Source organism: Castanea sativa, chromosome 2 (assembly GCF_040712315.1).
Source record: "Castanea sativa cultivar Marrone di Chiusa Pesio chromosome 2, ASM4071231v1".
NCBI classification, from domain to species: Eukaryota; Viridiplantae; Streptophyta; class Magnoliopsida; order Fagales; family Fagaceae; genus Castanea; species Castanea sativa.
Genome location: NC_134014.1, coordinates 52,518,832 through 52,542,793, shown reverse-complemented (window position 1 = coordinate 52,542,793; position 23,962 = coordinate 52,518,832). Strand labels below are relative to the sequence as shown.

The 23,962-nt window shown below is 34.1% G+C and overlaps 4 protein-coding genes across 4 annotated transcripts; 2 read left to right on the top strand and 2 right to left on the bottom strand.

Annotated features, from left to right (window-relative positions):
- Window positions 1–226: 226 nt before the first annotated feature.
- On the bottom strand, window positions 227–4,977 carry LOC142625927 (protein ALTERED PHOSPHATE STARVATION RESPONSE 1). The gene is made up of 5 exons (XM_075799682.1): window positions 4,567–4,977; window positions 3,697–4,470; window positions 3,317–3,516; window positions 2,677–2,900; window positions 227–1,405 (listed from the first exon to the last, which is right to left on the bottom strand). The coding sequence occupies exons 2-5, from the start codon at window positions 4,415–4,417 to the stop codon at window positions 622–624; spliced, it is 1,929 nt and encodes a 642-aa protein (XP_075655797.1). The 5' UTR covers window positions 4,418–4,470; window positions 4,567–4,977; the 3' UTR covers window positions 227–621.
- Window positions 4,978–8,328: 3,351 nt separating this feature from the next.
- On the top strand, window positions 8,329–13,287 carry LOC142625695 (L-ascorbate peroxidase 3-like). Its single transcript, XM_075799380.1, has 9 exons — window positions 8,329–8,511; window positions 8,787–8,911; window positions 9,068–9,117; window positions 10,973–11,038; window positions 11,107–11,155; window positions 12,278–12,360; window positions 12,451–12,533; window positions 12,668–12,773; window positions 12,931–13,287. Exons 1-9 carry the CDS (start codon window positions 8,399–8,401, stop codon window positions 13,126–13,128), a joined length of 873 nt encoding a protein of 290 aa, XP_075655495.1. The 5' UTR covers window positions 8,329–8,398; the 3' UTR covers window positions 13,129–13,287.
- Window positions 13,288–13,349: 62 nt separating this feature from the next.
- Window positions 13,350–15,487, bottom strand: LOC142623841 (protein POLLENLESS 3-LIKE 2). The gene is made up of 4 exons (XM_075797315.1): window positions 15,212–15,487; window positions 14,897–15,109; window positions 14,598–14,753; window positions 13,350–14,506 (listed from the first exon to the last, which is right to left on the bottom strand). The coding sequence occupies exons 1-4, from the start codon at window positions 15,377–15,379 to the stop codon at window positions 13,592–13,594; spliced, it is 1,452 nt and encodes a 483-aa protein (XP_075653430.1). The 5' UTR covers window positions 15,380–15,487; the 3' UTR covers window positions 13,350–13,591.
- A 7,140-nt stretch (window positions 15,488–22,627) lies between these two features.
- On the top strand, window positions 22,628–23,537 carry LOC142626282 (myb-related protein 308-like). Its single transcript, XM_075800088.1, has 2 exons — window positions 22,628–22,890; window positions 23,134–23,537. The coding sequence occupies exons 1-2, from the start codon at window positions 22,628–22,630 to the stop codon at window positions 23,498–23,500; spliced, it is 630 nt and encodes a 209-aa protein (XP_075656203.1). The 3' UTR covers window positions 23,501–23,537.
- Window positions 23,538–23,962: the final 425 nt, after the last annotated feature.

The following is a 23,962-nucleotide window of genomic DNA, read 5'->3' as shown; positions in this document are numbered from 1 at the left end:
GGCTAAAAAAGAAACGTCCATCATTACCATTGCAATTTGCAACTATGAAGCTTTAAAGAAAGATATTGTTATGTTGGCTTGGCTCCACAGTTCCATTCGCTTATTTTACCACAACGAAACCACGCTTGGCGACCTTTCCAAGAGGCATTTTTAAAAAAAAATCTCTAGACGACCGAAAAGTTGGGCTTCTACATGCAAGATAAAAAGTGCATTATACAAAACATAGTGGATCAAAACGATGTTAAACCACATTAATAAGCAAAACCCTTCATCAGAAATAGAAAACAAACAATGAAGTAAAACCAAAAGCATCCAAACGCTTTCCTATGACAAAGACAAAACGAAGGTATTAAATCTAATTGAAAACTCCTAGCTAAATTACATTCAAACTTTCAAATATTGTGTATCAAACTTAACTGAACCACTGGACAAACACCAAAGTCTTCAAGCCTAGGAAAATTACTAAAAGTCTCAACTCTGAATTAAATCTGGGCCGAATGGATTTGCAGGGAAGAATCCTGAAAATCTTATGGAGTTCACTTTTGTCTAGCCAAAACCAAGAGGATGCACTTCTATATACAAAAACCACTGCTGTTATTTTTCCTAAATTTGGGTCTTCTCTCAACCTAGTATCCTCTTCACATCAAGCTCCTCACCGGCGCTTTTGGCTTTGTTGTATACTGATTCAAATGCTTGCGTACACACGCTAGAAAATCCAACTACGGCTTGAAACACATGCGGAAAGCTCATCTGAAGATTATTCAGTGTCATTGCCCTTGTTACACCGACGGATTTTTCATGCTTACTTTTCTCCTCCTCTGCCTTTGCTCTCAATATTTCCACCTTTGCTCGCTTATCTGCAACTGGGTCCTTGCCACTTGTAGTGCTATAGGATTCTGCCATGGAATATGGACCATACTTGCACTCGAGTGATCTAAGCTCAGTGACCTTCTTCTCAAGCTCTTTAAATACAGATTCTGACTTCTTTTTTTGCTTATGCTCGTCTGCTTGTTGAATTACAATGGCATGGATTACTGTTAAGAGGCTCTTAATCCCTTCAGATGCCACCCTGTCTGGAATATGCTCAACTGCAATGTGCCATTCTTCACAAAGTGAGTAAATTTTGGATTCCTGAGAAGTTCTGGATAGTGGATTTTTGCTGATTTGGAAGAGGCTAAGTCGGAGCCAGCCTGCAAGGGACTGGATGTAATCCCTTTGGGCCTTGACCAGGTTGCTAAAGGACTGGTGCCATTGCTGGACCTCAAGCTCGAGCTGGAGAGTTGATTGTTTGTGAATCTCGGATGTGGCTTCAGTTGATGGGATGGTTTTGAGGTATTTCAGCTGCTGAACTATGTGGGTTTGGACTTGGTGGCACTCATACATGCTCCTCCACATGCACATTAACCTGCAAAGCCAAACAATGAGTTAAAAATGTTGAGACTTGTTTCATCTTTATAAAAAGTTCAAGTGTATAATTCAAATAATGACTGCAAATTTAAACAAAATGACTTGCCCAGTTTCCCCTAAGGCAAGTCACGCCAATATTTTGAAATAGATAAATGACAAAAAAAAAAAAGAAAAAAAAAAAAGAAAAGAATTATGGAAAATTCCAAAGACTAAGGATATCATAGCGTCGGCTCACCAATGCCACATCACGCACGTATAAAAATCTGCATGCCTATGGGCAATGGCACATTATCCACAGGTTACATTAACTTAACTTTGGCTCATTGTGAATGCCTAATCCTAAGTGCAAGAATTGTTCTTCATTTCCTAGTTAGGCATGTCCAATGGATGTGTGCTTATTATTGTTTATATTAAAATAAAGACAGTTTATTTCCAAAGGGAAAAAAAAGAGGAATCAATATTTGAGGATTACAAAAAGGGAATACGAGGCTGAGTTGCATAGATGGCATGCTAGTATAGCCCAGATTGCATCCCATCAACTAGTACTTATTACCGGTGCAAGTAGTGAAACATCAGAATAATAGTACACTCACAGCCACAATATTGTCTCCCTTGGGAAGACATTCAAAAGAAAAAGGGTAGGAAAAGATAAGGCCTGAATAGTGAATTCTAAGGAGAGAGACCCACCTGACAATGTTTAGGTTTAGTCAAGGCCCCTCAACATGTTGTACATGACACAATTGTAGTCCGTATATTTATGCAACAAAAGCAAACAAGGGGCATGATGAAACAACCCAATAAAAGCAGTCAAAAGATTTTTTTTACTGTAGTACTAGCAATAGCATGCGTATCTTCTGACCAAAAAATATCAATACAGTTGACTTTTGATGCTGCTAAAACCAGATATGTTCAGTAGTCAATTGCTTATCTTTTAGCTATTAATTTGAACACTCAAACCATGTGTCAGAAAAAAAAGAACTCTAATCTTTGCATCCTGGATCATATTAATACAGAAAAAGACATTGTTTGAATGCCTTTCTAAAAGCCCTTAAAAAATAACTACACTTACAAAGAAAACTCAGAAGAAAAGCCATAGGGATTGAGCAAAAGATGCCTGCCAATGGGTCATCTTTCTTCAATGGATTTTGAGTTTAACAAACTCACTTGAGTAGAGATGGGGGGACTGAGAGAATTCAAGGGCTCTTGTCCTATGCTATTATTATTATTTAATTCAAGGGGCATGGCATGAGTGATAGGAAAAAGACTAACCCTTTGACAAGCTCAATAAGTTGTGGATATAGTTCGGTTTCCCTTAATTTGATGATCTCAGAAGAGGTGGACTCTATGGCTTGGGAAGCAACCATCATTTGTGATTCCAACTTTTCAACCTCTTTCTTGGTCTTCTCAGTCTTCACATAGTCAGCCCTCTTCAACTCTAGCTTCCTTAGATGTGCCACCCTTTTCTCATGCTCTATCTTTAAGGTCTCAGCAGTCTAACAACATCACACAATAAAATTACAAGTAGAATGGGGACCAAAAAAAATTAAAACACAATACAAAACTTAATAAGAGTTTGAATAATCTGTTCTAATAGTAATGGATACACATGGGGGCCAGTGGCCACTTTTTGACTAATCAATTATAGTTAAAAAGCCCCAAGATTAACATGTCATTCTTTGAGCTCTAAAAGCAAAAAGAAACACAGGAAAAAACTCTTGGAAGCATAAAAGGACAAAACTAGGTTTGCTAATTTTGTTTTCTGTGCTTGTGACTTTATGTAAAGGAAAATTCAATCACGAGCCCACAAGGGAAGCAGAGAAACTTTTTGATTTTATTTTCTTGGGCAATTAAGGAGCAATGGATCATGCAGAAACTCTGAAAATTTGAAAGCTTTGAACTCAAATTTTACCTTGACTTCCTGATACAATTTCTTCTCCCAAGCGTATAGTCTCTCCACAGTTGAACAATGGCTGTTACTGACAATAGCCCCGCTTGCAACACTACTTCCAAGCATTTCCTCACCCAACTTCCCAAAACCATTTGATTTTGGACTCAAACTCCATGTCCATGTCGATGGACTCAAATTACACCCATAGTTATAAACTTTTCCTGCCAAAACCAAATAAAAGACACAGACAATAATCCCTCTAATTACTGCAAAATTTAGCCAAATATAGAAAAAAAAATTTACCCATAATCTTATAATTCATTTTGAGTAAAATTTAAGTCCATAGCAAAACAAATCTATAGCACAAATCCAAGAAAAAAAAAGGCCCTTTAAGGCCTTACCTCCTTTACTCTGAGATGAATAGCTAATAGAACTTGAAACTTCCAAGAGGATTGAGACTTGGGCACCAGCATCAGCAGCTTTGAGAAAATACTCATCAAGCTCTTTCACAATCTCAACAAGATCTTTACTATTCCTAGACACCACCATAGCAAGCTCACTCGCTGTAGTGTCCTTAGAAAAACCACTCACCACCGAAGGTGGCGGCGTGGCACTCGCGGCCCCAATGCCCGTCGTGGTAGCCACCGCCTCCGAAGCCATCGTGGTGGACTCCTCCCACTCCTCCTCCTCCGTCACGGACCTCACAAATGGGTCCCAGAAATCCCACGTGGAAGTCGACGCCATAGGCGGAGGAGGCGGCGGCGGCGGAGGAGGAGGAGGTAGAGCTGGCGAGGCAGTCATTGATGATATCCAGGTGTCGGAGCCGGGACTCATTGGCGGTGGAGGAGGCGGCGGTGGCGCCGGAGGCTGCGGCGGCGGAGAAGGAAGAAGTGGTTGCATGTGGTGGTTGTTGTAGTGGTGGTGGTAGTGGTGGTGGAGGTTGGTTTCGACATTGGCGAACTGGAGAAGAGCTGAACCAGTACCACGAAGTGAACGGAGGTACATGCTGTGTGTTGCTGAGAATGCTTGCCTTGCCTTTACCAATTGTTTCATGTACCTTTTTCTTGCTTTGCACCTTGACACGATCTCTTCCCTCTCTATTCTTGAATAACAACAACCCATTTTCCTTCTTATTCTTCTTCTTCTTGTTCTGATAGATCAAGCTTCTTCCCTCTCTTTGAGTTTAGAGATTTTAGAACCAAAAGTAAAAGAAACGCCTTTAAAAAATAAAAGACAGATCTTTTTTTTTTTTAAGGTTTAGTGTTTTTTACCTTACTTTGACGAGGAGAGAACTGTTACTTTGTCCTTTGAAGCTTTGATAAACGGCGGGTCCTTCATGTTGTTACCAAACAAACCTTGGTTTTTTCAACTTTCTGGGTTCTTCAAGCCACTCTTCCAAGTTGGTACTATGAAGTATGAATCTAGAAAACTCTCTCTCTAACCTTTTTTTTTTTCTCTCTCTCTCTCTCTAGAGATGTAAAAGTACAAACAATGCTAGTTTGGTTGATATGTGTACTTGGGTGGTTGTGGTGGTGGTGGTGGTGAAGAAGGAACAGTGAGAGAAACAGAACAGTTTGGAGAAGTGTCAGGAGCGATGAGTGTTGGGCAGAGAGCCAGTGGTGTTTTTTTTTTTTTTGAGCTTGTTTCCAAAGTGCTTTACCCTTATGCTTATCAGCTTAAGCACTTAATAAATTATTACCATGAAACTTGTGGGAGTAACATGCAGATGCAAGCAAAGCAAAGACATACACAAACACCCTCATGTCCCAAATGTTGTTTCGCTATAGGTACGTACAGATACAATATTGTTAATTTGCTGTACTTATTGTTGCTTTGGGAGTGAAAAAGAGGGCATTTTGGTAAACTCCATTTTCCAACGGCCATTTCAATTCTCAAACCTATATATGGAAATATTTCAAAATACTTCAGGGAGGATCACTGAAAGTAATTAGTGTTGGAATGGTTGGAATTTGGAAATGGCTACAGAGTTAATTAGTGCTGGCTTGTTGCTAATGGCGTTCGGGAAATGATGTTTAATTACGTATTTATTGTTTTTATCTTTTATCTTTTGCATTAGCTTTTCTTTTTTGCTTGAATTTCTTTTGATTTACTATATCTCACATCATAAAAGCTATAATGATTCTCACCGGATCTTACACAGTAATATAGAAGCGTAGAAATTGCTTTCTGGCTTTCACTGTTGGATCAAGAATAATCTCCTCATTTTCCACACATTCGCCTCCACCCCCAAAAAAGTATAAAATCCTCAATAAAATATAAAATCAAAATAAACTATGAATCCCTTATTTAATTGGTGTTATACAAATTATCCCCATCTATTACTAAGTTCCATAAATTTGTATAAAAATTAACAGAAAACTTGGTTTTTTTTTGGGGGGGGGGGGGGGGGAATTGTGCATTGTTCATACTGAAAATGCCTAAACATCAAAGGACCAATTTTGCGATTAAAATCAAATAGGGCCAAACATCTTTTTAAAAAATATTGCTACAGCATTATAAGTGACTGAATTCAGAATTCCAAATTAAAAAAAAAAAAAAAAAAAAATCTCAAGCTCAGTTTTATACCAATTGTTTTTCTTTTAAAAAAAAGGTCAAGTCTAGCCCGAATCAAACTCGCTACCATCCAATCTTTATCAAACACCCAAGCCCGAATGAAGCTCTTAATTTTGAGATCATCATACACACATTGACTCCTAAATCTCCAAATTTTTTTAAGAAAAAAAAATGTTGCAAATCATCAGACAATGGACATTTCATCGTTTTTCTGTTTGGATTTGGAGTGAATGTTTTGAAAATCAATATATTATGGATTATTGTTTCCTAACATTCGATGAGTAACATTTTAATTTATGCCTAATTTATCCATTTGTAATTCCTTGATCCATTTGACTTCTTTTTTTTTTTTTTTTTGAGCAAAATGATCCATTTGACTTACATGATACTTTGTGATAGTATCTTTGTTAATGTAATTTGAGAATTAGGATTTTATGTTAAAAAAATTGTTGATTTTAACAAAATTTTCAAAATTGACAAAGGATATTGGCCTACCACAAATCAATTAGGGAGTTAATTGTTTGTTTTTTATAGTTTAGTGGTGGATTGAATAGTTCGTTTTGCATTTACCAATAGTCACTCACCATATTAACAGTTTGTAAATTTTTTTTATAATATAGTTTGTATCTATAACATTATTCCATAACATAATGAGTTTGAGTGCAATTAATAATAATGCTTGTTATACAATTTAGCTATCACCTTTGTTTACACCCTCCAATAAATGTGTGCAACCTCACATTTTTTTTTTCAAGGATCATGCTAACAAATGCCCTTAGGCATTGGTTAATAATTTATTTTAGGAAAGTTTTAACACCACTTTTATGGGAAATGAAAAAATTTGTAAAAATATTAGTTGCTTTATTTCATTTTCTCATAAATTTTAGGAAAGTTTTAATACCACTTTTATGGGAAATGAAAAAATTTGTAAAAATATTAGTTGCTTTATTTCATTTTCTCATAAAAAATTTCTTTAAATAGATTATTAAACAATACCTTAAGAGTATTCGTTATCATTATCTTTTTTTTAAATATAAGAATAGATAACAACGAATCATATCACAACCCATTAACCCCATCCACCAATTTAATTCAGACACTAGAAAAAAAAAAAGGTCAGCTCCAATCCATCCATGGTCAGCGGTGGCTATCATTTTCTGTCGTTAGGTTTGTCTTAAGCTGATAAAATACACTGCAATTACAGTGTGTAAAACAGGAATTTGGGACCACATCCGTAAAGAAAAATATATGCACTCTTTTAAAAATAAATTGTTAGAGAAAAAAAACAATACCTAAAACAAAAAATGAAGTTTAAAAAACCAGCAGGATTAAACAATGCCTAGGAATAATGTGTGTATCAATGGGAATTAAACTTTGTATTTTACTGCTTCATATTTTATTGGGAACAGTGATGATGGAATCACATTATCAGAGCATTCTCGATTATAATATTGAGTAGCTTAGCTCAAGCTGAGTCAACAAATTAGGCATTAATCTTTTATATATTTTTGTTTTCCTTCTACTTTTGTAACTTTTGTGTTGTTTCCAGAAAATATTTCTAACTTTTCTCATTTGGACCACGTAATGACTAGCCTAAAAAGAAACGAAAAGCGTTAAGGAGATTGATCTGTTTCGTTCTACGAGCTCGGAATTTTGATGGCCCAAAGGCCCAGCGTGAAACTAAGTGGGCCAAAGGCCTGTAATAGAATTCCCATTTCTTTGATGAATCTTGTTAATGGATGCGTTAATGGATGCATTTAGAACAATAGGTAATAAATTAAATTATTTTTTTTGCTACCTATAACAACTAGTAACAATATACCATTTAGGATTTGTTGTAAAAGTTATAAAAATATTGTGAATATAATATTTCTCTTTACGTTAAAAAAAAAAAGTAATTTCAGTGCGTTCAAATTTGAACCAACAAAAACTTAGCACCAATAATTTTTTGTAAAAATTAATTTCAGTTATAAGTTCAAATTTGAATCAATAAATAACTTATTACCTATAATTTGTTATAAAAATATCATGATGCTTTTCTCATTTTTTTAAATGTATTGCAACAACTAGGCTCTAGTGAGGTAAATTGCTGGCCCAAAGGGATTTTTTAAAGTGCAGGTACCCGGACTCGAATTGAGGAGCACATCTAGTCGAACTTAGGACAAACACTTTGAGACCAAGTGCCCAACTACTTTGCCAATCCACCTGGGTTTAAATGTATTTTTTCAAAGTATATACTTTGAGTCTTTGACAGTAATTTTTCTTTTCAATGTTTTTTTCAAAGTATATACTTTGTTGGTAAAGTTTTGTTTTCCCTCCAAGGAGAGCAAAATACCAATACTTTCCTTCTTTTCTGCCAAAACCATTTTGACCTTCCCTTCAAACTCAATCATTCCATTCGGGTTTTTTTTTTATAAAAAAAATCCTTTATATAAACTTTCAAATTCGATTATTGTGTTTGTTATGCGCCTTCTTTGTTTTTGTTCGTTGAGAAAGTGCAATCTGTGCTAACAAACTCGGTCTCATCTCATGGCAACACCAGTGGTAGACAAAGAGTACCTCAAAGAAATCGAAAAGGCACGTCGAGACCTTCGTGCTCTCATCTCCAGCAAGGGCTGCGCTCCTATCATGCTCCGCCTAGCGTATTTGCTCTTATCTTTTCCTCTTCTCACAAATGTTTGATTGTCCAAACAGAGAACTAAGAAACTGATATGTTATACTTACAACCATTAGCTGAATCAGCTTATACATGTACCGACTTATAGTTATAGATCAATCATTATTTTTATTATTTTGATAATTCGATAGTTGGAGAGAGTGAATTTGAATGCTTAAATGTCTCCGATAGAAACACCAGAAACTGCTATTGAATTTGATTGTAACTTTCAATAATGCTGCATAACATTATCATTGACAGTTGGCATAGTGCTGGAACCTATGATGCCAAAACGAAGACTGGAGGTCCTAATGGCTCAATCCGGAATCCGGAGGAGTTGAAACACATTGCAAATGCTGGTTTGGAAAATGCTGTTAAATTTTGTGGTGAGCTTTTGCTTCTCTATGGTTTTTAGTGAACTGGTTGTAGATACTATGAATTTTTGTAAGAGCTCCATTCATTTCGCCACTCGGTGATTTTGGAAGCCAATTAGCATTCATTTTCATCTAACTGTTCTGCTCCTGCTTTTGTTTTTGATTCAGAGGAAGTGAAGGCTAAACGTCCTAAAATCACGTATGCTGACTTATACCAGGTGATTATTTTCTTCCAGGAACAATAGCTGTATTCAAGATTTTATTTTATTCTTTTTAAATTTTGTTTTGTTTTTTTTTTTGTTTGTTTTGAAAGAGTATTTGATAAACCAACCAACAAACAAAACAAGCAGCAGTAGCTGTACAAGGTCTAAGGACCAAACAGAAAGAAACCTGTCCAGAACCAACACAAGCTGCATAGGTCTCTATTTAAAATAGAGTTCTTCACTTTCCTTGAGCAAGCTATGGCTTTTAAGAGATCTAATTTAGATTTAACTCTGCCACCATGAGTTCTGTACTGTCTGCCAAGCAATTCTACAGATCAGACTCCTCAAGTTTTTGCCTTTTAGATGCTTAAAAGCCCACTTGCCTATTCTTCTATAACTATTGAAAATAAACCTTAACTTTCCAGATACTCTTGAGTGAAAGAACATTAAAAAAATAGGTGGTCCCTGGACTCCATTTTTGCTCTGCAGAAAGTGCGTAAAAGATCACCTTTATGGTCTCAAACTCTCAATTAAAAAGTCTGTCTCTGGCTGAGTGGCAAGCCAGAATATAAAAACATGTTTTGGGACATGTTTGGAGAACTAAATGATTTCCACCATTCAGCCTCTGGAAACTTCCTTCTAATTTAGTCCCATGCTGAATCACAATCAGAATTATGATCTGCAGTAGGCAACAAAATTACTTTATCATTAGTAGCCAATTCCATACCACTCTGACCAGCTTTAATTCTAACAAGAGTTTCAGATCTAGCAGCAGGCCAACACCAATCCCCATTTCTAATTACACCAGACAACTTTGCAGAAAATGAATCACAAAGAGGCCCTTCCATATGGCACATATAGATTGAACTTCCTTGCCCATGTATATGCCTCATAAATGCTTAATAGGAGGTCTACATAGAGGTCTAAGTTGCAAATATTTTCACCAAAACACCAGGGCATATCATTGGTAAGCCTGAACCCAGGCTACCTATAAAGAGCCACCTTGAGCAAGAGCAACCACATATATATCATCACAACAGCTCTATTCCAATCCCGAATTATTTTCAATTCAAAATACCTTCAGATTTATTATGTCTTGACATGTAACATATAATCACAGACAGCCTTTGTCATTATAAATAATGTATTTAGTGTAGATATTTGTGCCAAGCAGCAGGGTGTTAAAAATACTCTGAAAAATATAACACACTTAGGTATGGTATAAACTATAAAGGGCTTCTTTTTTCATGTATCAATTTGATAGAGGATCCCATGTTTTTGGTTATTGTGAAATTATGTTTATCCCATGCCTTTGAGAACCTTCTCCCATGATTTGGATAATTATTATTTTTTTAGTCTTTTAAAACACAGGCAGATCATGTCCATACACCAAAATGAATGATGGTGCTGGTCATAACAAATGTATATCATTGTTACCATGACAAAAGAAGAAAAAAAGAAAAGAAAAAGGAAGTACATCGGCATTGTTTAGATACACTTATATGCTTTTCATTCACATCCTCAAGACATTGATGTACTGTTGCTTCTGTATGAAAAAGAAAACGCAGAAGCATATCTAATTTATGAAAAAGTTGGCATTGTTCAGATACTTTTTTTTTTTTCTTTTTTCTTTTCACTCACATCCTCTCAACCTGATATTTTTCTTTTCATGGATAAGCATATATGCTAGATAAGAAATTAATAAATGTTTACATTAAGAATATATTGGCTGGTATTTGAATCAACTTGGGATCATCAACCTTTGTTAATATTAATCAAGCTGGTAACTTAATCTATTAATAATAATTAGATTTGAGACTTCTACACTCAGAGTTACTAATTGATTCATCTTCAATTTTTTTTTTTTTAGCTTGCTGGTGTTGTTGCAGTTGAGGTCACTGGAGGTCCTTCTATTGACTTTGTTCCAGGCAGAAAGGTATGTTTGTGGTAGAAGTTTTTTACACCTAACTACTAGTCTTTAGTAACTTTCTTTATCCCAATCAGGATTCGATGGAATCTCCTGAAGAAGGGCGCCTTCCAGATGCAAAACAAGGTATGCCATTAATGAAGTCGCTTTAATTTGTAATGGGGCCATTTTGTGAGACATTAGTTTCTTCAGTCTTTGTTTCATGATTACGGAATGGCAAAATAAGGTTTAACTCTGTTCTTCTATGGTTGTTAGAGTAAATATAGCGGCCTTCTTAGTTGCCTTGGTGGTTTAGCAGCATGTGTTGCTACCCTAAGATCAACAGTTTGAAGGATGTTAGAAAGAAGACAAAAGATATAATTCACGCTTGTGTACCATTATTGCATGTTTATAGTGCCATTTTGTTACTCAAATTTGCCATCATCCTCATTTGGCCATACTTTCCTCTCATGCACTTGATACTTTGATTAGTTTATAATCCATTTGGAAACATGTTTTTTTTTATACCAAGAAAAATGGAATTGAAGAAAAACAAGAAATAGGACCTCACACACAAGTGTAACAAGCTCACCACCTTAGGAAAAATCCAATGGGATACCAAAAGATTACCACCCAAAGGAAATCACCAAGGGTACAACCGTATAGGGCTGAAGTTGCTGAACACACTCACTACTCAATGGAATACACCCAATGAGATACAAAGTACTAACACAAGTAATTTTCAGAATAATCACTCCCTGATTTATTCATTCTAGCCAACTAGGTTCTATGGTGTTTAGATTCTTTAGAACAGCCCTCTTAGTATGGAAAAATTAAATGACTACATGATTCCCAATACATAGGAAACAAATAGAAGAAAATAAATGATATGGTATTTCCCACAAATTGTAGATTTCAAGATTGACTAAATAAATGCATTAGGCTTTGACTAATAGCACTAGCTTTGGATAATTGGGCTAGAATTGGGCCTCCAAGTTCAAACCACAAGATTCGTCTTTTTGGACTTGTAAGACAACAGGGGCTGGATTCGTTGGCTTTTTATTGGACACTCCCTTGTCATTTTTGGTTACCTGAGATTTTTTTATATTATATAAAACTTGGTTCTTTTGTTCTAAGCTTGGCTATATGCATATTGTTAGAGAAATTGAATGCACAATCTACTTCATTGTGACAGAACATGCAATCACATGCACACATTTAACAGATGTTAAACAAATTAGATTCTCTGCTTATTATTTTTCATGGTAGGTGCAAAGCATTTGAGGGAAGTCTTTTATCGCATGGGTCTTTCTGACAAGGACATCGTGGCATTGTCTGGAGGCCACACATTGGTAACTTTCTCCAAATATTCAAAATATGGAAAAAGTTCTTCACCATGGTTGAAACATAAATATAATTTATCCTTCTTTTTGGTTCTTTAGGGAAAGGCACATAAGGAGAGATCAGGATTTGAAAGTCTACCTTGGACAAATGATCCTTTGAAGTTTGATAACTCATACTTTGTGTAAGAAATCAGGAAAAACTTTATTTTGGTAGATAAAAACTTGGTTTCAAATTCAATTATTATAAGAAATATAGTAGGCATGTTGAAATTGTATTTGATATATATATATATATTATGATTGGTAATATAATCAGGGAGCTATTAAAAGGGGATTCTTCAAAGGGATTATTGAAACTTCCCACAGACAAGGTTTTAGTTGAGGATCCTGAGTTCCGCCGCTATGTTGAGCTATATGCAGAGGTACTAGTGTGGCATATATTTATTCCTATCTAAATGTTCACATTATCTCAATAGTGCTCACATTGCTAGCCATCATCAGTAGTTGTTTTGATTGTATTATGGCAAACAAAAAAAATCAAGTTTGTGACCGATGGGAAATTTATTGTTATGATGGCAGGATGAGGATGCTTTCTTCACAGATTATGCAGTATCACATAAGAAACTTTCAGAGCTGGGCTTCACTCCACCTTCCTTGGGAGTTGCTAATAAGAGCAGTGCTAGAATTGTTGTTGCCCTTGCTGCAGTTGCGGTGTTATTCGGTTACCTTTTCGATATTTACAAAAAGAGTCAAGTGAACAAGACTCATCTTGAATAGAATTTCTATACAAAATCATTGATTGTATATTCGAATATAATAATTAGTCACACCCCATAAGGCAGCCGTTGATTTGTTATTCAAAAAGAAGAATATTCGAATTTGATAATATTTATATGTTTAATTTGAAAATGGAAACCATATTTTAGTCGCCTTCAACATATTTATCTTAAATTGTTGCCCCCTTTTTCTACGGAAGTTAATAAGATAGGCGAGATAGATAAATAAGAAATAATAAAGTTATTATTATCGTGGTAAGCCCCTTGTTGAAGGGGCTTACAGGAATAAATAGGGATAAACTTCTGCTGAGTAGACCAACACTAATAATCTACCATACTACTATTACTGCTTCTACCTGTAGAATTGCTACTATTATGTGTAGCCATCTACAGGAACTGAAGTCAAAAGGAGAACAAGTGCATCTCCCACCTAAAAAATTGCTATATAACTTAATTAAATTAAATTAATTCATGACTCTTGGACTCAAAGAGAGTGTGATGTCTTGGAAAACCTTAAGCCTCTTCTCAATCTTCCTCTGAAATATCCCAGCAGTGTTGCTAGTATCAACTGTCTTCCCTGCCTCATCTGTACCCAAAACCGCAGCCATGATAGCTTCTTCAAAATCCTGGTTGTCAGGCAACAACTCTGTCAACTTGTCCCCTTTTTCTTCAGGGGAAACGGATAGCTTTCGGGTCTTATTTTCGGGCTGTCTTGATTCCATAAGCGGCTTCTTAATCTCCCCAATGTCGTTCACTCTGATCAAATTGGCAGCATTTCCAGACCTTGATCTCTTTAGGCCCTCTGGAAATTGATTCCCAACTGGGCCTTCCGGAATGGGCTCTTTAAATTTTGTTGAATAGAATGGTGGTGCAGCAACATTTAGTGAATTGAAGTTAGGAGCAACTTGTTTGATACTTTTCTGCTGGGGTAATACCGCCTGGTTTGCCAACATTACGTTGGAATTGATATTCTCATCAGCAAAATCATCCTGGGATTTGATTGAAGGCAAGCTAGTATGATGATCCTTGCAAGGCTGAGGCTGCCAAATCGATGAAGATCCAAGGAAGGCGTCGAAGAGCCTACTCTGTTCGACCCGGTCCCCTCCCTTGTTCATCATTTCAGACTCAAGGTCCTTGAGCATCTGCTGTGCCCTTTCATAGGCTTTGAGATGCGAATCTGTCCCTCTTGGTCCATCTGCCACTGCGGGTTTCACACGCCGCAAATTTTCTTTGGCTTCGGAAATCCTCCCCTGCTTCATCAAACATATTCCAAGATTGCACATCTTGTTATTATCTGGAGCAATTGAAAGAGCCCTCCTATAAGCATCTTCGGCTTCAATGTAGTTGTTCTGCTGCATCAGTGCCCATCCCAAGTTCCCCTATAACAAGAATTGAGCCTCAATTTCATGTGCCCATTATAAGTCTTTAAACAACAATTAACTAAAGTAGTAGAGGCCTATGCATTCTTACCAGTAACCTAGTTGCTTCTTGTTCCACCGAGACCTGAAATTTCTTTCCTTGAGATCTGGCAGTCTTGGTGCGTTTCCCATTGAAAGCCAGCCCTTGTTGAATCAAGAATAGCTTGTGCTTGAGGAGTGATATTTGGTCATCCAACCTCCCACATCTCTGCAGAAACAAAGGCAAAAAAGAATCAATACTAGTAATCTTGTGTTGTCAGCAAGATCCTAAAGTACACCCCGTCAGTAATCTTGAGTATCCTAAAGTACCAGAAATAATACCACAATTGTAAATGTACATCAGCGAATTACCTTGTAAAGATCCAAAAGAATATTGTCAAGAGACTCTTGGGCTTGATCTGAACACCGATGTCTCAGTGACTTAATAGCTTCAATGGCTTCTTCAGCCCGATTTTGTTGCTTCATCACAATAGCCATATCTTTCAGAGCACTATCCACCCTATCCCCAGCATTAATGGCTGACCAAAACAGTGGAATCGCTTTTTCCGGATCCTTATCCACCAACTGTTCAAGCAAAAAAAAGAAAAATACCCATTTAATCAGAACATAAAACAAAGCAAGAAAACACCATTTTGAACCAATTAAAAGAAAACCCAGAAAGCTTGCCTGAACGTTCTTGGCTCTGACATAAGGACTGTCGCCAATTGGGACCTTGTGGGTAACATGGAAGGACTCAGATCGAGTTCTTGAAACCCCAAGAGGCTTGGCTGGTGAGGAAGGAGCGGACTTGGTGGGTCTGAAACCTGGGGGAGCGTTCCACATATCTTGCAACATCTTTGGGTGTCTTTTTTCAGTGGCAGTGATCTCCCAGAGGAGGAAGATAGAAGCGGAAGTCTCTGAGAGAGAGAGAGAGAGAGAGAGAGAGAGAGGTGAGGGGAGAGAGTGAAGGGAACGCTGAGATTTAGAGGGGTATTATGAGATGTATTTTGAATTTATGACCGTTGGGGTTACCGTTCTACGAAAGAGCCGTTGGGTGTTTTCTATATATGCCAAGCGGAGATTTAAATTGAAAATTGCGTATCTGCAGCGGTAGTCCTCAAGCTTACTATAATTTCATATTTTCCCAATTTTTTTTATTCTTCTAATAAGTATCATATCTAGTAATGTCCCATTCACTTATACCCCTTAGGCTACTCCATCCTTTTTAGAGGACTTTTTCTTTTACGTCATATTAAATAGCAACTTTGCTACCAACACAATTTTTTTCATATATTGCTCATCCAAAAAATTTCTTTCATATATTGTGAATGATGAACAATTACTTTTATATAAATCCACTACTAAAATCCCTTTGATTTTTCACCATTCATTAGAATCCGTGACTTCAGAAACTTGTGGAAAAAGTAAATTATTCATTAAATGAAAGGAAAGTTTTATTTTATTTATATTATTTTAGAGAAGGAAAGTTTCATTTAAACCCTATAGTTTAGGAGTGTAAAAAATTAATATAGTGAAATTTAAATAAAAAATAATAGCAAATTAAACCCTACTGTTAAAATAATCCTAAGAACTCAAAAGGGAACCAATTAAACCCCAAAATCATGTCATTCTACTTAAATTGGTTTAGGTTTAATTTGTTACATTTTGAAAATTTATGGTTTAATTTTTTACTTTTTGAAACTATGGGGAACAATTTGTGATTTTTTAAAAACCTCAAGATTTAATTTATTACTTTTGAAGTTATAAGGTTTAATTTGTTACCATCCTAAACTATAGGATAAATGTAATTTTCCCTCACTAGAAATATATGAGAAGTAGTGAAATATAGTAAAATACTAAATACCAATGTATAGAGAAGTTGTGAAATATAGGAAATACTAAGGAAAAGGTTTTACTATATACTTGTATGTAGCAATTGTTGCATAATGGGTTATGTGGTAGCAAAAACTTGCACATGAACCTTGGATATGTTATTTTCTTTTTGTTGCCACATAACCCATTATGCAGCAATTGCTGAATACAAATATGCATAAAAAACTTTCTCAAATATATTGGAGCTGTAAACTCTCTTCTTCTTCTTCTTCTTCTTCTTCTTCTTCTTTATTTATTTATTTTATTTTTATTTTTGAGAAGAGCTAAACTCATTTGATAATTGTATGTTTGAGACTAGAAAATTCACTTTAATAATTGTATGAATTAATGTAGTTTTGAAATTTCAAAAAAAAAAAAGAAAAAGAATGTAGTGTCTTGTTATATCTTTCTAAAAAAAAAAAGGAAAAAAGAATATATATATATATATATATATATATATATATATATATATATATATATATAGTGTCTTGTTATATAGTTAATATTTCTCTTCATTTTTTTTTTTTGAAACCAATATTTTTTTCTTCATTTAAAAAGAGTATATTATTAATTTAAAATATTAAAGTATTACATGTGTGTATATTTATGGTATTAGCTTGATATTACTTTCTTCCCTTGTTGTTATTCTTTTATTCAATTTTGGGATTTTTTTTTTTGTGAACAAAAAAGGGTGGGGAGAGGGGGGGGGGGGGTGACTAATGTAGCAATCTTACATGGACGTGACCATAATAACACCCTACCCGTTAGGTCCAGGGCCTTGCTGGGTTGCAAGAGGATCACGGTGAGCCATAACTTCCCAACCGAGGTACACTAATGAACTTTGAGTTGTTGAGGGAGGCAACCTAAGTGAGTTCATATTCGGAATTGAACATTGGACCACATACTCAACGCATCTTGTGCATCACCCAAAACCACTAGACCACATCCCCTTCAATTTTTTGGATATTGGAAAAATATGGTTCTATTAGAAAATATGGCCCTATGGAAAAGTCGATTAATACAATATTGATAACCGTTTTAACTTACCCTTTAACTTTTAATAAAAAGTCATTGCTCATCTTTCAGTTAAAGTTTAAACTAAGAAGTGTAGTTTCTCCACACACACGCAAAATTAAGGAAGGTGGTTTTAGAAATTTTTATACTTCTTCCATCTTAAATGGTTAGTTTTTATTATTATTATTATGAAAATCTACCTTCTACTTCATTTAAAAAGTCAATGTGGTTCATTCACAAAAATTCAAATTAAGGTGGATACATTTAAAATCTTGTGTCTTTTATTTAAAAGATAATGCGTTAAATGATGTTCCCGACTTTTTTCTAAACATGGCTAACAATATAAGATGGAAAGAATATATAATACCATTTACAAATTTGTTTGATTGCACATTAATATAGTGGTCTCACACTTGTTGTACCATGTTACCATACATTGCATGACATCCTTAAGACCCATCAATTTTTTCTTTTTTTTTTTTCTTTAAGGCCTTATGAGATTTGGGAGTAGGTTCAAAATTCATATCCAACATTTTGGTGTAAATGAGATTTGAACATGAGTTCTCAAATTCAATAATAAGAAATTTTACTAGTTGAACTAAAATCCACTGAAAAAAAATAATATGAAACCTACTTAAGAGTTAGACCCGTCTGTTATTACTTGTAAATTGTATATGATTTAAATAATACTAATTTTCCTTTTTAGGATTAGATTCAAGTTATAAGGTGTAACTTTAAGCAATATTACACCACATAATAACTCTTTATTGAATTAATATTTTGAAAATTCTACTATTGGATTACATGTTTTCTATGTGTTTAAAATATATGCCGAATTTCATTCTAACTAGTAAGTTGCCTGTGTGATGCGCTTGTACATATATTATAAAGAAAAAGTAAACTAAATTAGAATAAAGAAACATATACATTTTGAGATATTAAATTTAGTTTAGTAGTTTCACCGCATATTTGTAGCATTTTTAAGGTAAGATTAAATTATTATTTTTTAAATCATGAAACCAAAAATAAATGCAAAAGAATAATGGGACCATGAAAATCAACTAGTTTTTGTTGTGTTCACATATTTCATATCATGAAATGAAAGTATGCCCAACTCTTTGACCGTCTTTCACTCATCAATAGTGCGACATTAAGATATGGTGTGGGCAAGTGGGTACGCATGTGTTTTATAGAAGATTTTAAATTAAACTATGGTAGAATATGATTTTACATTGCGCATCAAATATTCTCTCTACTTATATATCCAAAACAAAAACTATTCAATCAAATTACTTAAACCTAAATTGTATTTAAGCCTCTAATTTAAAAAGGAAAAAAGATATCCGTAAGGATTTTAGCATCTTGATGGTGGTGGGAGGTCAGTATAATGGAGGTGGTGATCCCTTAGATTCCTCTTTCTCTCACTTTCAAATGTTTTGTTAGTCTCAAGTATTTTATTTTGGTAATATATAGTGAAGTAGTGCGTTTTATTTAACAATCCACAACATTTTTGTGTCTCTCTATCTTTGTTTAGGGCCTTATTTGATTTGTTATTACTATTAGCCTTTACTTATTTTATTTTATTTTTTTGTTTTAAAAAAAATACTAAAACAGTGGGTATGCTAAAAGACATGAAGAATAGAGAAAGGTGTGGTGTAAGCTTAGGCAATTAATGTGATATTAATGAGATAACAGTAAAATAAATTAATATGAACTTTTGGGTAACAGTAAAAATAAATAAATAAATAAATAAAAATAAAACTTAATAAAAGAGGTATAAAAAAAAAAAAGCTAAATGCAAAATTAGAGTGCCACTTGGCAGTACCTCATGCACTCCCGCATGAGATTTTTGCTTATATATATAATATACTAGTCGCAGACCCACGTAATGCATAAGAATAGATAATTATATTTTAGTTATGGTATAATATATAATTTGTTCTCTAAATTTTGTGGAAAATAATTTGTTCCCCCAAAAACTTAAAAAATTTCTAAACTTATTTTTCATTTATTTATCTCAAAAAATATATCATCATTTTATTATTTGGATTTATTTGATTGATATTATTCATTTTTTAGGCGGTCCATATTTTGATAAATTATGTTATTATGCATTATATTTTCCTAATTTGTTTTCCTGTACAAATAAATTGTTTGAGTTTCAAATATATTATTCAAAATTTTCATTCTCTTAAAAAGAGATTATTATATTTAGAATTTTTCTTATCGTAGAAGTAGTTTCGAATCATTGATTGAGTTTCGTTTACTAATATAGATACATGAAATTGGAACTGCATATTTCTTAGATATTCCTAAGAGACTATACCATAATATAAATTTCATAGTTAAAATAATATGTAGGAAAAAAAAGTAGACTTTATGTCTAAAATTGAACGCTTGACTTATTGAAAGGAAAGAAAATAATTTGTATAACATAAAAAGAACATGATCTTTTTTTTTTTTTTTTATTGCATACACTTTTATTTATTAAGATTTAATTGCCCCTAACTGGATCTTCTTATCGCATTTTTGTTACTACGCTCCTGATGAGCCTTCTCATCCGTCACATCATTGACCACATCACTATTCTTATTTTTTACTTTTAATTTTTTGAAAATATTAAATATATAAGTAACAGAAAACTTAAAAAAAAGGGAGAGAGAAGATTTATGAGTTGTAACAGAAAACTTAAAAAATCAAACACACTACCAAATCGTATTAACCCAAAATAGTATTATATAAAAAATACAATGATTCATCAACCTAAAGTAAAGTTGCAAAACAGAATATATATATATATATAGAGAGAGAGAGAGAGAGAGAGAGAGAGAGAGAAATCACCTTTTTCGGGAGAGAAATTGAAAATAAAATGAGAAAAAGAAGCATCAAATAAAAAATATAGTCATAAGTCAAACACCAAATTATTCAAGCCATGATATATATAATAGAATAACATTGTTTTCTTGTAAACTATATTTATATGCAATAAAATAACATCTAACAATTATAGGAAAGGAAAAAAAAAAGATAATAACTTAAAACACAAAACCAAATTGCAACCCAAAGTAAAATTCTAAAGAATACATAAATACATCAATCTAAAGTAGAGATACAAAAAATAAAAAATTCACACAAAAATAAAACATGAGAGAGAGAGAGAGAGAGAGAGAGAGAGAGAGAGAGAGAGAGAGAGAGAAATAACATTTTTCATGTGAGAAAATATGTATAGAATGGGATAGAGAATGTCATATTTATAGTAATAGAATGAGGATAAGAATAGTCAAAATAAAAGGAAGAGGAAGAGATAGATGAAGAGTGACATTAAAGTTGCGAGTAATGAAAAGATAAAAAGGTAAAAGAAAAGTTATGGTTGAAAGTAGTGGAGAGAAGTGAGAAATAGTTTGATGAGGTGGCCGTTGATATGGCTCAACAGAAGCAAGAAATAGTTTGATGAGAAACACTACGCTTCAGCTTTTATATAATATATATATATATATATATATATATATGTTTATATATATATATATATGTTTATATATATATATATATATGTTTATATATATATATATATATAGAGAGAGAGAGAGAGAGAGAGAGAGAGAGAGAGAGAGAGAGAGAGAGAGAGAGAGAGAGAGAGAGAGATTGATTAGATGTTATTTACTATTTGTGCCATAAATTTTTTTTTCTTTTTTTTTTTTATATATGAATAATTTTAAAGTATACAAAAACTTAAAATTTAAGTATTTTATGGATGAGACAGTTATTAGTCTTAAATCATCTTAAAATTTTGTAAGTGTGAAGAGTAAACAAATAAAATATAATTCAATGATGGATTTGTCAAAATTTAATTAAATGAAAAAAATTGAGTAGTATAACATTGATTAAAGTCATGCAAGATGCTTCTTACCTTCTACCCAAAAAAAAAAAAAAAATCACACAAAGATGTAACTTGAACTCAATCATATATATTACACAATTTTTTTTTAATCACAGATCTTCAATGAGAGAGAGAGAGAGAGAGTCTAAGGAGAAATAATATGTCCACAACATTTTCACAATATTTTTACAACAAATACTAAGTGGTAAGTTGTTACTGGTTCAAAGTCTAACAGACATTCTTCAAGCTTTGGTCGTGTCCAACCCGGCTGTTAGCAAAATAGCAGGACAAATAATATATTCTTTATCAATGTTTCTGGTGGATGTATAACAATTATTTAGGCAAACGTACTATAAAAAAACAGAAGAAAAAGTTTAACAATTAATCCATATTATATAAAATTATTACGTATGCGCTCGTTATTATCATTCATAAATTAAATTCTTTTTAAAAAGAAAAAAAAGATATTAAGCATGATTAATTCCATTTGTGTTGAAAAAATAAAATAGTACTAGGAAGTAGGAAACCAATCATTAAATGCTGAGATACAATTAAATAACAATAGAACAATCATTGACGGAAGTTTTTTTCATGTCAACCATATTCTTAGAAAATTTTCTCGCATAGCATTGGCCATGCCATGTTTGTGGTTCAGGATTATGTCACAGATTACCACACAAATACCAACCTAATTCTAATATTTATTGGTACTGATAGCTCTATCTCCTTCTACTGGTGTCGGCTACATCCAGTACTCTATACTTTTTACAGATAATCTTAAATTTCATCTTGAAACTTGAATGTATCAATCTAAGCTAGAGAGTGAAAGACAGGTCCCCAAAGCCTACCAAACTCACATCTAGAAGCAGTTCCTGTTTAGAGGCTTACTTGCCTAGCCATTCGCTTTCTCCTTTTTAATGGAGATGGGGGTGTTTATTGTGTGGTAAATATATAAATAACTTAATATTAAAGAAAAAAATTTGACACAATCGCACCTAAAGATCCGATGATGTACGTCATAACAAAAAAGGTAAAATATAATTATGAATTTGGTGAATCAATTAGGGAAAGAATTTAGAGTACTTGAGTCTTAATTAGTGACAAATCATAAACTAACTGAAACAAGATTAAGTAAAACATGAAAGTAAAATTGCACCAAACCAAGATCCTATAAAAGTAAACCCTCAGTGACACTTGAAGGCTTAACTCCAATATATAGGCAAATATGCACCGAACTAGCTACTCCTCACCACTGATAACTACGCAAGTGACAGGCACAGCCACTTCAGCCTAGCTAGTGATCAGAGTAGTAATATCAATTGTGTTCTTTATACCATAACATGGGAAGGTCTCCTTGTTGTGATAAATCTCACACTAACAAGGGAACTTGGACTAGAGAAGAAGATCAGAGACTCATTGCCTATATCAAAGCTCATGGAGAGGGCTGCTGGCGCTCAATTCCCAAGGCTGCAGGCCTTCTTCGTTGTGGCAAGAGTTGTCGTCTCCGCTGGATTAACTATCTTCGCCCTGATCTAAAGCGCGGTAATTTCACAAATGAAGAAGACGACCTCATCATCAAGCTACACGGCCTCCTTGGCAACAGGTAAGTGTTGAAGATTAAGGTTTTTAATTTGTTTTTTTGATAATTTTATAGTTATAATGGGGGATGTGAATCCTGGGCGTCTCCAATGGAACACTTGGAGATGCCAGTTGAGCAATAAGGCTCTTGGTGAAGAATAAGTTGTTAAATCCTACACAAATGCATTAATGGTCTCAATATCTATAGGAGCATGCAGTGCTATTCAGCTTCTAGTTCTAACAAAACAGTGGTTTTGTTTGTTACAAGGTGGTCTATGATAGCAGCAAGGTTACCAGGAAGAACGGATAATGAGATCAAGAATTACTGGAATAGCCATTTAAGGAGGAAGTTATTGAGCAGAGGGATTGACCCTTTGACTCACAAACCGATTAGCACTGACACTAACAAAGGAGAGAAGTTCATGGATGGGTTTGGGTGCAAAATCGAGAAGAGCCCAGTTGAAAAAAGTTTAACAGAATTGAATCTTGAGCTCAGAATAGGCCCTCCCAACCAACATCCACCTTTGCCATTGGAGAGAAAAGAAAAGAAAGTCTGTTTCTACTGCAGCTTGGGACTAGAAAACAGTACATATTGCACTTGTGGGAGTAGTAGCAAGAGTACTAATGATTTTTGAAGAATATGCAACTCTTTATTGCAGAAGCTTGGTGAGGAAGTGAATTTGAAGGTTTTTTTTTTTTTTAGGAAGGATTTGAAGTTGGATACATAGCACTCCTGGCATGGAGAAATCAATTTTAAAAGGGATTAATATTGTTAAATTATCTTTCCCCCTCTCTCTCTCTCTCTGGGGTTTCTTCTTTGCTTGATTATGTATAAAATTGATCTATGCTGAAAGTAGTCCATGCTTATGAACTACCAACTTGTTCAACGGAAAATTGAAGAGTGTACTGTATGTCCTTTATATATAATATGGTAAGTAATTTAATACCATTTCTTTACCATCATCATTGCAATGGTACTGGTAATGGAAGCATTGATCTATCACCATTCACCAGATAGAATATGTTTCTTTCTTTATTCTTTTTGTACTGAAAGATTTTGTTCGAAGAATGGTAATAGATAAAGCTATGATCATGAG

Coding starts and splice junctions, on each gene's coding strand:
- LOC142625695 (XM_075799380.1), top strand. CDS start 8,399: ATGGCAACACCAGTGGTAGACAAAGAGTACCTCAAAGAAATCGAAAAG. Junction 11,156..12,277: donor CCTTCCAGATGCAAAACAAG/GTATGCCATTAA, acceptor TTTTCATGGTAG/GTGCAAAGCATTTGAGGGAA. Junction 12,361..12,450: donor TGTCTGGAGGCCACACATTG/GTAACTTTCTCC, acceptor TTGGTTCTTTAG/GGAAAGGCACATAAGGAGAG.
- LOC142623841 (XM_075797315.1), bottom strand. CDS start 15,379: ATGTTGCAAGATATGTGGAACGCTCCCCCAGGTTTCAGACCCACCAAG. Junction 15,110..15,211: donor TCAGAGCCAAGAACGTTCAG/GCAAGCTTTCTG, acceptor TTGCTTGAACAG/TTGGTGGATAAGGATCCGGA. Junction 14,754..14,896: donor TTCTTTTGGATCTTTACAAG/GTAATTCGCTGA, acceptor TTGTTTCTGCAG/AGATGTGGGAGGTTGGATGA.
- LOC142626282 (XM_075800088.1), top strand. CDS start 22,628: ATGGGAAGGTCTCCTTGTTGTGATAAATCTCACACTAACAAGGGAACT. Junction 22,891..23,133: donor CACGGCCTCCTTGGCAACAG/GTAAGTGTTGAA, acceptor GTTTGTTACAAG/GTGGTCTATGATAGCAGCAA.
- LOC142625927 (XM_075799682.1), bottom strand. CDS start 4,417: ATGGGTTGTTGTTATTCAAGAATAGAGAGGGAAGAGATCGTGTCAAGG. Junction 3,517..3,696: donor TTCATCTCAGAGTAAAGGAG/GTAAGGCCTTAA, acceptor TGGTTTTGGCAG/GAAAAGTTTATAACTATGGG. Junction 2,901..3,316: donor AATTGTATCAGGAAGTCAAG/GTAAAATTTGAG, acceptor TGATGTTGTTAG/ACTGCTGAGACCTTAAAGAT.